This window comes from Macadamia integrifolia, chromosome 14, assembly GCF_013358625.1.
Source record: "Macadamia integrifolia cultivar HAES 741 chromosome 14, SCU_Mint_v3, whole genome shotgun sequence".
Taxonomy (NCBI): domain Eukaryota; kingdom Viridiplantae; phylum Streptophyta; class Magnoliopsida; order Proteales; family Proteaceae; genus Macadamia; species Macadamia integrifolia.
This window is the reverse complement of record NC_056570.1, coordinates 10,340,467-10,352,529: the sequence shown is the minus strand read 5'-3', so window position 1 is coordinate 10,352,529 and position 12,063 is coordinate 10,340,467. Positions and strand designations below refer to the sequence as shown.

The 12,063-nt window shown below is 37.1% G+C and overlaps 1 protein-coding gene and 1 pseudogene across 7 annotated transcripts; both read right to left on the bottom strand.

The window, feature by feature from the left end:
* Positions 1-360: 360 nt before the first annotated feature.
* Positions 361-1,381, bottom strand: LOC122060611 (annotated as a pseudogene).
* A 660-nt stretch (positions 1,382-2,041) lies between these two features.
* LOC122061626 (protein BASIC PENTACYSTEINE6-like) lies at positions 2,042-7,963 on the bottom strand. 7 transcript variants are annotated; one of them, XM_042625020.1, is made up of 4 exons: positions 7,827-7,963; positions 4,394-4,449; positions 3,619-3,699; positions 2,042-3,461 (listed from the first exon to the last, which is right to left on the bottom strand). In XM_042625020.1, the coding sequence occupies exons 2-4, from the start codon at positions 4,418-4,420 to the stop codon at positions 2,538-2,540; spliced, it is 1,032 nt and encodes a 343-aa protein (XP_042480954.1). In that variant the 5' UTR covers positions 4,421-4,449; positions 7,827-7,963; the 3' UTR covers positions 2,042-2,537. The 7 variants fall into 7 exon arrangements, with proteins under 7 accessions (XP_042480954.1, XP_042480956.1, XP_042480955.1 ...); XM_042625022.1 differs by having other exon boundaries at positions 3,619-3,740; positions 7,827-7,933; XM_042625021.1 differs by lacking the exon at positions 7,827-7,963 and adding an exon at positions 7,513-7,666.
* Between the last annotated feature and the right edge of the window lie 4,100 nt (positions 7,964-12,063).

Below are 12,063 nucleotides of genomic sequence, written 5' to 3'. Positions count from 1 at the left end.
GTGAGCTCTCAAAAATTGCAAATGTTGATTACTTCCTGAAATCAATACCAACAACTCCACAAAATCAATGAGGCCGAAATTCCTACACTATACCCCAAGCTCTTATCTCCACCAATGAATTTGTACACACCGTCCCAGATTCCTTTTACTTGCACCATCTACATTCAATTTTACAGAATAAAAGGGAGGGCACCAGAACTGTTTTGAATTGAAAAACCATATATTTGAGGGGATTCAGGATCATGGTTCTAATTATCAATATTGAATCGACCAATATTGTTTCAATATCAGTCTCAATCGATATCTATCAGATCTATATCAATTATGTAAAATCATAAAAAAATGTTTTTTTTTTTTTTAATAAGAACAAAAGTGATCGATCCACACCGATCTAATACTGATCAATATCACCAGAATACTAATACTTCCTTGATCGGATGCAACATAAGTAAACCCCATTAGCACAAAACTCTATAAAATGGTTAATCTGTATCCAAATTCCTAATATTGATGTAATGCTTTCGAGTTAAACCTGATGGAAGTTGTTGGGATTTGAGAACGTAGAGATTGATGAGAAGAAGCAGAGAAGTTTCAAAACACTCGAACGAAGAAGCAAATTAAATTTGTGAAACGGATGAACTGAAACTAGAGCTCGAATCTCTGTAGCGTTTCTGACCTCTACCGCAACATATCAACTATCTAAAACGATCCATTCATCTTCATTGTCCAAATTCAAGCTATCATCATGCGCCACCTTACTCTGCATCGTCTCCTTCCCTTCCCCTTCCTTGCCATCATCGGGAATTGAAACTGCTGAAGCTCCAGGTGAGTCTCCTGTTGTTCTATCCTGCCCCAAACCCTTCTCCTGAGCGATTACCGTTTCCTTCGATGATGACTTCGTCAGTACCTCATCTTCTGCAATATCTCTTTCTGTGTCATGATCAGTATGAGTATGAGTATCATCAACTGCCAATGTCAAGGCATCGCAATCTCCCTTTTCAATTTCAACTACGGTGGGTTCCTCTAGTTGGGAGGGAGAAGGAGAAAATTCCTCCAATGTCTCCAATGTCTCCTCCGTCGTCTCTGCGTGCTGCTGCTGTTGCTGTTGCTGTTCTTGCTCGGCAGGTTCCTGTTTTTGATAGGTGTTTGCTTTGTAGAAGATTAGGCCCATTAGGGCAAAGAAGACGCAAATCATCCATACAGAAATGGGGAAATTAATGGTCAACGAAGCATCAAAGATGGTCTTGTGGAATTGACGGTGGTGTCGATAGTAGAATTTCCATTGGATCATCATGGCGAGACCTAGAGATTAGATAGAGATGCTACTGATGATCAAGATTCGCAGGATTTTAGGGTTCGGTGCTTGGAAAAAGAAGGCGTGGAGATGTTTCAAAAATAGAGAAAGGGGAAGGGAACGATTAGGTAATTTGGGTATTCAGATGAGATCAAAGTAACAAACTCGAACAAGTTGGGAGGAATTGGAACTGTGAAGAGTCCAACAGAAGTCGGACTACTGTGGAAGAGAGGGAAAAATACAAAAAGATTAATTTGACGGTTTGACCTATAAGTCAGAGGATCCCATATCGGAATCGGTCTCTGGATCGGCTTAGATCGATAAAAATACCTTCGGTTATGTTCAGGATCAGACATGGCCGATAACAATCTGATCCAATTGATTCTGGCCAGTCCAATACCTCAAAACATTTGAACACTATATGAACATCATGAGCTGTCCCATAATAAAACCGGTTGTTGCTGATACTTTCTTATCGATTCCTTCTTCCATAACCCGAGCTCAGAGAAGGATAAGATAAGAGGACCGTATGAAGAAGGTGGTTAAAAATCTATAATAGGGTTCGACCACTACGACCAAATTCATGCATAAGGATAATAGATTACTTAATAGAAAAGATTTCAAAATCATCAAAGACCTCCCCTTTTCTTTTCTATTGCAATTTCTCAATTATTAGTGACTCTAATTTGGCATATTTGAAAATTTTCCAATTCGCTCTCTTTTGTTTGTTCATAATTGACCAAGAGATACCGGTAATTGTAGGGTTCAATCTAAGCATCAAAATGAAAAGAAATAGTAAAAGTACAAATATTGCAACCTGATGGTCAAGTGATCGAAACAGTCTCTCGACATTCTTAGGGTAAAACTGCATAATTCTTGTCTCCCTACCTGGTACCATTTTTTCGCATTATCTTCTTCGCCCAGGCTCAGAGAACCCTCCCCTTAAGTTAAACATGGAAAAGTGTGGAGTGAGTGAGAAGAAACAAACCGTCCCTCTTTCCCTCTTTCAGTCCACACAGGCATACACAATACCAACGGAGTCGGGCCCCTCTGCAAGGCTCAGTTCTCACCTTTGATTTGCCCACTTTTGCAGAGAGAGGGAAAGCACCATCCCAAGACTGCAATTTATAGTCACACAAGCCCATTCAACACTCTCTCAAGCAGAATAGATATAAAAGATTACTTACACATCTCCCCGCCTTCCTGTTTCAATTTCTGTCAAATATTCGCATCAACATACAAGCTACTTGATGGTAATGTAGCGATTTGTCCCATGCCTGGCCCAATGGTGCTTAAGATCAAGGGGTGTAGACAGGTCATGGCCCTCAGAAGCCAAGCGGCTAAGCAATTTTGTAAAGGCACTGCCAGTCATCTTACGTCCACCAACGCGAGCATGGCGCTTGTTTGGTAATGCAGGGAGTGGATACATTGACAAGGTGGTGGTGCAGCATGCAGACTGCCAACCCCCATTCCCCCATTTGTAGCACGGCTGAAGGACTCCTGTGCATGAGCAAACTGGCACTGGCATGGCTGAGTCATCAAAGGTGACCTGATTCAATCCCAGGTCATGACCCTTCCAATCAGGCTTTGACAATGCTGCCTGTTTCTTCCGATCCTCAACTCCACCATCAAAATCATGGCCGCTGCTCCATTCATGCGTCTTGGCAATAGTGACCTTGTTCAAGTCTTCACCTTTCTTACTACCCTTCCTTGGTGACTTTAATGACTCTTTCAATAACACAGTTTTGATTTCCTTCCTCATTCGCTTAGCACGCAGGGGCTTGACATCCTCAGAAGCAGCAGTCTCTGATATAGGTATGACTTCAGTTACGTGATCCCCCCTTGCATGGTAAGGAGATTCTGCCACATGTGGTTGATGATGATGGTGATGGCACATGTGTTTTGTCCCACGCAGGTTGCTGCATCCTGGTGGACATGGTGTGCCACTGCCATTCATGACACTTTCCCGATATTCAAGAGCAGACAAGGCATTATCCCTTTCCATTATGGCACTGTTCCGCTCTGCAATCGCTGCATCTCTCTGCAAGATAGCCATGTCTCGTGCAGCCACAGCTGCCTTTCGTTCAGCAAGGACCAAATTCCTTTCGTGGATTGCAGCATCCCTCTCAGCCATGATGGCCATCATCTGATGTTGGGGAATCATCCACTGCAATGGTTACATACAAAAGGATCATGATTCATGACCATAAATAGAAAATGATGAAGAACAATGATTTTACTCATTCTTTTATGCATGGGTCCGCGATAACACCATTAACTAAGACTTGATGCCTTCTCAGCATAAACATTATGGAGATTGATACCTGTGAGTGAACTGATTTGTATTGATCTGATTTTTGTCTTCCATTTTCACGTTGGCCACCATCACCCATGTTACGTCGATCCTTTGCAGTAATCATACAGATCAGTTTCTACCCTCCACACTCTGTTGAAAATCTTATTGATATTATAAACCAGATTCTCTGGGGAAGAGGTAACAATTAAGGCTGTCTTTAGCTTGCCTAGAAGACACAGTTAAATAATGGAGAATGCTGAAAAGATGTTAGTTTTCTCATGCAAGAAAAAACTCAATTTTGCACCCAATTGGTTGTCTATAACAGAAATGTGCACCTCAACAGTTTTTTCTCTTTCTTCATTACCTTCTTAATTTCTTCTTTCCTGCCAATTCCATCATAATTGACCCTCTTCCTTAGGAAAATTCTATAATGAGTGGTAACAAGGGACAAAGCAACTCAGGGAGACAATCAAATTCTACGAGTGGTGGTACTTTCCATTTAGTTTTTTACCCAATAATTTTGCCAAATCAACGCACACAAATTTTTCTAACAATCACAATTTGTTTTCTTTTCCAAACCACTTGTGGAGAACCAACTAAAGCCTTACAAGCAAACAATAAGAAAGTCAGACAAATTATTAATTAATAAAATTAAGATACCAGATCATGAGCAACAATAGCATAAAGACTGCACTCCATATTTTCAAAGAAAAAAAATAAGACTTTATTAAGAAATAAGACGACAGAGTAAACAGAAAATTACAGTCCTGGTAGACAATAGAACAGTAATAAAATAGACCCACCCTTTTAGAAGCCTCACATCTGGTCATCAAAATATTACATAGGCGTCCAATCCCACCTACACACCCACCCACCAGAAGAAAATTAATTACTTCCTAATAAAAAGCAATACATCGAACACAAATTAAACAAATCGCAGTCCAATAGCCCCACTAGTGCAGTGTTGGCATTCCAGCCTTTGAAGTTGATAAAACTCTTAAAAGACACAAAAATCTTTTGATCAGGAGGAGAATCCTAAAACTAACATACCCAGACAGAAAAACCATGCCAAAAATAGCCAGAAAGGCAGAGTCTTCCTGCACCACAGGGAGGTGACATTTCTCATCTTCTCAGCAGTATAAACCACTCAGAATCTTGCTATAAAACTTTTATACCAGAACAGAACTAGCATCCTTATACCATAAATGGCCACAAAGAAAATATCAAATCCTAAATGAATCATGCATTCAAGAAATAACATCTCGTCTACTCTCCCACAACACACACTCAAAAGACCGCTGAGCTCAACCTCAAGAACTAGCCTAAAGCCAAGGCCATTCAGTGCTAGCAATAATCAAGTTAACCACAAGAAAATGCACAGTTTAATAGTCGGAAATATTTCCTAAAGCCATGGGCGTTCAGTGCTAGCAATAATCAAGTTAAGCACAAGATAATGCACAGTTTAATTGTGAGCATTCCTGCTTTCAGTTCATCACCGAGGGTTGGGTGGAAACCCATGAAATTATTCTCTTTCAGGTATCAACTGCATCTTCTCTATCTATATTGGAGGCTAAGTCTCAAAGCATTGAGTAAAAACACCTATACCTGATCTAAATGTAGGTACTAAACTCAAACCTGTAAGATGACAAAGTAACAACAAGTAATTATGTCATTAGGAATAGGGTGTACCATCAAAGAAAAAGTCTACAAGTGAGGATAAGACTGTGTATGCCTAATTCAGAAGCAATCCATGGCATTTAGAGTAAAACAAACAAGTCAATCACTCAGGCAGAACACAGGTTGAAGAACAGCACATACTGCCCCAGAAGGATCAATGACTTTCAAGACTAAAATGACGTCAAGATAAACAGCAAAGGTTAAACACGTGGCCAACCACAGGTTACAAAATGCAACCATTCAAAACTTAACCCTGCTTCCAGTAAGGTTGGAGACCATATCTGGGTACATAACTAGCAACTCTTTCCTTACACAGGCAGTCGCCCTTGGACATGTCTATCACAACTCAAAAGCATGTGTGCATTTCTTAAAACAATTAACCTTTTACATGCAACACGCATCATACACAAAGGTCTTCTTCTTTGGGAAACATCAAACTGGAATCTCTTCCTTCGTTAGGCACCAGACTCGTTAAAATTTTTAAAGGCAGAAGCACCATAAGCAACTGCACATTTGCCAGATCGCTTGCCCTTCGACAAGTCAAACACCCAGAATATTGGAAATTTCTTTTTTCCCACGAACATCAGAGAAGATGTTGACTTCCTAAAAATAAAGCTATGATTTCGATAAAAATATCATTAGGCCAGTTGGCCCCAACAAACCCCGCATTAGAGATGCACAGTGCCATATGCATGGCCCAGAAACCCCATGGATGCCCACAGGGCTCCACTAACCGAAATCCCATACATGAACCATGGACCATGAGGAAATAACACCCCCCTTCCAGAGTTTCCTAGGACAACAGACTGCACCGATTAGCCAAGCATCTTGGCTTAAGTTCATTTTTCGTACTCTTGTTAACTGAGCAGTACAACTTCAGGCACTGGGGTCCCTAAGCACTGATGGCCAAACATTTGACCACAAACAGACCTTCTTAAGCCATTACAACAGAGATGGCAATGCATTGTGCCTTAGCTTGCTCCAATCACCTCTATCCTGGTGATTAACTGACTTGTCTGGAAAAGGTTCACCAATATTCTAAAAATGGTAATTTTGCATTGAACTAATTAACAAATTGATGGTGGCACAAAGCCAGAACACAACAGATTAATGGATTACCAACCCTGGACTGGGTCCCACCAGATCTAAATTGGAACCATTTATGGTCTGGAAGCCAAATTTCTTTGTTTGTTTAAATAATGTACAGGTTTACTTATTCTTGATTGTAGTACAGATTATAAATGGGTCCACCAGTCAGTGTTTAATGCAATAGAAACTTGAGAATTATATTTTAAACGTTTATCTGAGTCTTCAAAGTAGTTATGTGGAGTCTTTATTATATATTTCTTGGCTAAAGAATTAGATAAAAAGTTGCTTCCACTGAAGTTAAAATACTGTTCAATTGGGATAAGTCTTGGGTTAGCCAATCACCCCACCAATTCAAAACTTTTATACTGTATTGTGAGAAAAACTTTTACAAGGAATAGGAATCCTATTATATACTCTTTTTTTTCCTGGGTAAGAAAATCTTATTAGATACAATCCTAGTTTCCCTACCTATGTGAGTGAAGAATGAATCTTGCAAGGACAGAGACCTTCCCCTGTAACTTCTTGGGGTCTAATTTAAGATCTAGGATAAGAAATATAACATACGACATACAAATAAACAAAACTAACAATAATTGTATTATTTTTTAGGGGATGGACTATATCTCGGAGATAGTGCTGTTGCATTGTATAATCATTTCAAATGTAAAATATATAAATCTAAGGGGGAAAAAGAAAGGGAGATCTTAATGGAAATTCTGAATGTAACGCAATCCAGAAGTACCAAAGCATTCCTCAATCTCAATAAGCTAAAATCAGACAGATTTTTTTTTTACTTTTTTTTTCACAATTTTTCTAAAACCCTGGGTTTAGTCATATTAGATGCATGAAGCTTTTTTCCAGTAGCTTCATCATAGATTCGCAACATTAGATTACCAACATGCCAGGAAACCCAGTTATAGGTCATTCAGATATTTCTGTATTATTAATGGTGATAAGAAAATTTCAACACAACAGTCAAACATGATAGCTATAATGGACAAATAGATTTCAAAATGCCTTAAGATGAGCACAAACAATACTCGGAATGAAACTTTACATGAACGGAACAAAAGAAGAAGATAAAATACTAATAATAGCAAAGAAACCATAAGCAACATAGAAAAAATCAAGCTGAAAGAAAAGCATTTCCACCTACTAGATGATCACAGAATCAGTTCAACAAAACATGCAGGAGGAATAAACCCGTCATTCATAAACATATAAATCAACAAGTCCTAAACCAATCGAAGCTAGGGTTTTCTAGCAAGCAAAAACATCAATCTGAAGCAAAATTGAACACAAAACTGAAAATCCATACACGAAAATACTGGGGTAAATGTGCTCAAATAGATACTTCTCCCTACCAGCAAACAGAATCAACGTCACTTATAGAAGTTAATTTGAAATGACGAATGGGGAAAGGGGGTGGTCGATCAAAAAAGAGGAAAGATACAGAAAATTTAAGGTTACCTGCAAAGTTTAGAGACAAAATTTATGGATTTGAATCGAAAAAAGCTTTTCTGAGAATTTCCCTTTGAACAATTCAATCTCAACCACTGCTTCTACAGTTCTACACTTCTACACTTCTACTAATATGTCCCCTACTTGCTTTTCTTCCAAAAAGTAGACTCAATAGTGTATGGATATGGAATGAAGAGATTCGATCCTGTACTCCGCGATTTATCAGTTTAAAATGTGGAAGGTTTCGCAAAGTTTTTTCAATCGTTGATCCCTTCTCCATTATTAAAGATTCTGATTTTAAACATCGAGATTGATGATTTCTGTCATTGAGCTAGAGAATTCAACAGACTATTATCAGCCAATAAGTTCATGCTTTCCTACTCAGATGCCGATCGTGTGGTATCCGTGCAAGATTATACATGCACTCTTCTACATTCATCTCTTTTAGATGGTTTTCGGAAATCGATTTTTTAAATATGGATTCCTCTAAATAATTACGATTTCGAATTGAATATAGATTTTTGATTACCTATTTCTCTATTGAAATATGGAGAGATGAGTTTGGAGAGAGTGACATTGCGATCTTATCGTCTGTGTTGAGTGACAAAGAATTGGAAAGGACAAAAACTTGAGAATACAAGAAGGTTAAGAGCTAAATCCATTACCCGACTGGGGTCTTGGATTGTTGTTGAAGTGTCATATTCAAAATTATATAAATGTTCTTAAAAATACATTTTTTTAAATTTTAATTTCTTACTTAAGTGCTTTGAGGCTATGTTTGATAATCAATAGAAGAAAAAGGTACAAAAATCATATTATTTTCTTGGTTTAAGAAATTCTTATTGTGTTTAGTATGTCCTGAACCAAGAGAATATTCTTTTTGAATTTCAAAATTCACGTTGAAAATGATGAAGTTTTCTTATGTTACAAAAAAATTAAAATTAAAATTAAAGTAAAAAAAAATCTTACTTAAAACACAATAATACACAAGAAAAACAAAATCTTTTAGGTTGTCTTTGGTAGCCAATAAAAGAATAGAAAATAAAAAAATAAAAAAATTATACTATTTTATTGATTTAAGAAATTCTTATTGCACTTGGCATGTCCTAAACAGAACAAGCCCAACCCTGCATAGCCCAATGGGCATAATCTATTTTTAACCTTTGATCCTTTTGGCTCCGGTTGATTGTAAGGGGTGCAAATTTTTGATGTAAAGTGAAATTTATTTCTCAATGGAAATAAAACTTAGATGTTTACTTGCTGGGGAAATATATTTACCATGTGAAAAACATTCCACTTAAATATTAAAATTTTCCTTTTCATATCCCGACCAAAATAGGAAGAAAAATAAAAACCCTATTCACGATATCTTTCTCTCACCCTGCTCGCGACACACTTTCCATGGCCGAGTAGTTGAGACCTCTGTTAGTTAAAACGGGAACGGCAAAAAAACATTGTTCGGTACGGGCATGTTTTAAACGGATCAAAACGTGAACGGGACGGTAAAAATACGGTCAAATACGGTAAAAACGGGAAAAAAACGGACGATACGTGTTTTAAACGTTTATATTTAAATAATACGGTGTCAAAAAAAGGGCAATATATAGACATAAATTGGTATAATAATTCTTTAAATACCTAGATAACAATCAAAACAAATAGCCCCGTTTTAAACATTTCTATTTTAAAACGTTTATATTTTTTAAAATCCGTTTTTTTACTATCAAAAAAACGGATACGCGTTTAAAACGGCATAAAAACTTCAAATAGCCCCGTTCCCGTTTTTTACCGACTTTCTGTGAAAAATTCGGCAAACGGCGTTTAAAATGGCAAAAAAAACGGGACGGCATTTTAAACACGTTTTAAACGCGAATAAACTAACAAAGGTTGAGACTCTCAACCCTTGGACTAGTTTTTTTTTGTTCCCTCAGTCTAGGAAGCGATGGATTAGGGTCTAAATCTTCTTTCCTTGTGTTTTTATTCTCCACATAGCCGCCTCCATCATGTTTGATCCATCACATTTTCGGCTCCTGTGATTGAGAGAGCCAAAGAGATTTCTTCTTAGATCGAGAGATTGAAAGTGAAATAAGAGATGGGTTGTGTAATTTGAGACAAAGGAAGGGAGCAGGGTATGTCTTCAAGTTACACACACACCACCGCAAGCAGTACACAGATTTGTATTGGGAGGATTTTTAAGGCCAAATTATATCTTCATTCTCGCTTGGATAAGGAAGCTATAAATATTAGGTTTGATTTCTTTCTCTATTTTGTTCCATTTTATTTTGTTCACTTCACCTCCTTAGTCCTCAACAAGCATAGAACTCATCTCAAGTGTTTGATGAAATGTGTCATAGAGATATTATATCCTGTAATACTGTATTAAGCATTTATGATTCTTGTAATGGCATTTAAACTTCGATAATCAGATAATCAGGAATTAGACTTACTGTATTAAGTCTGAAATGTGTCAATAGAGAGTAAAATTCCACATGGTCATTGATACATGAGTTGCAAGTCTCTGTGTTTATGAATTTCAATGGTAACAGTTTCCTCTTATCACCTCAACAACACTGCTCCAATATTGGAAATAGTTCATTATAGTGGCTATGCCTTAAGTGGCCGCCTACACCCATACTTTCTCCCACTTTGGCCCATCTCTCCCACCCAAATACTAGAAGGATAGATGGCCTGTTACGCCTGTTACATGCAACTATAGGAGTTGGACGAGCTAAATTATCTACTTATTTTCTGTCATTTATGTTTGGTCATCTATTTACTAAGTTATGTTTAGATATCTATGTGTCATGGGGTAGTGGGAATGGTTAAGGAAGTTGTAAAGAGTATAGAATATAGTTCTAAATGGTATTTTCAAGTCCTATTTAATTTGGTCGGCATCTTAAATTACTGATAGGTTGATACCTTTTATTTGATACCTTGTATTGCTGCTAAACTTTGTTGTTTTATGAATGGATAAAGAAGAAGATAAATTAATAAGTTTTAAGCATTCACAGCATCATGATCTTTACTAAGTAGGAAAGCTATGCTGCCTGTGTTGTCAGGCAAAACCATGGAGTCCCAAGTTTAGTGGAAAAGCATCCAAATAAAGCATATTGGGTTCTATGTTGCTACTGCTATAGAAAATTACTATTGTCTTTAATACAAGATGCATAATTCCCTGCAATCACTGGGTACAATATAAAAAACATAATTATAAACAAAACTATTACAAACCCAACCTTGACTATCTACTTGATTGGATCAGCTGACCACTCAATCTGAGTCACATCCATTTCTTGTGGTTTCTTTACAAGGGATTCATAGAAGTGCAACCATGTTTATATAATGGTATGCTTGAAGATGATACTTACAAGGGAGAGATCAAAATTGGCTTTAAATTCATAGCAAATGTATGCATTTATGTTTTTCAAATCTGTTTATGCATGAATTTAGGTCAGCCCTTCGAATCTAGAATTAAACAGAAGTCAGCACTAATTGTCTCCTAATTTGCAGGGAGAAGTGCAAAAGGAAACAAGAGTATGTATTGAGCTGGACAAGCAAAAACCAGAGTCAATAGATGGAACACTCTTTAGTTTCTTGAGAATTTTTTAGTTGAAATTTTGAGTGCATATACATGTTAAGAATTGATTGCTAATTTTCATTTTACTATCAAACCTGATTGGTTGAAACTTGAAAGAGATGTAACTGGTTATAATTTAGTAAGTTTGGTTGGATTACTAGTTTTTTAAAAATTTAAATCTATTTTACATCAATTTTAGATCCATTCAAACAACTCTAGGAAATTAATTTCACTTCAATTTTGTTGCAACCAAACGACTCAAAAGGAAAAAAAAATTCCCTTCAGTTCCCTTCCCTTTCCCATTTCCCTTGCAACCTAACCCAGCCTTTGTTTGCTCTTCCGCTATGGGCTATGGAGCTATCTCACTTTTCCCTACTCCATTCTTTGCCCATGTCAAAGAAATTGTGTGGGGCATGTGTCAAGTTTCCTCTTTGCTTTTGAGGAGTCTATTCAGTATGGTACCGGTATTAGGTATAGTACAATAGGCCAAGACTCGATATAGAAATCGTATCGTGTCAAGAAAAAAAAAAAAACTTACATTTTAGTACCGATATCATATCAATTTTTGGTATGATTTTGATATAGTTTTTATTTGCTACGGTGCACGATTTTTATTTGATACAATTTTGGTACATTTTTTTGTTATTTTTTTAATGTATATGTTATTCG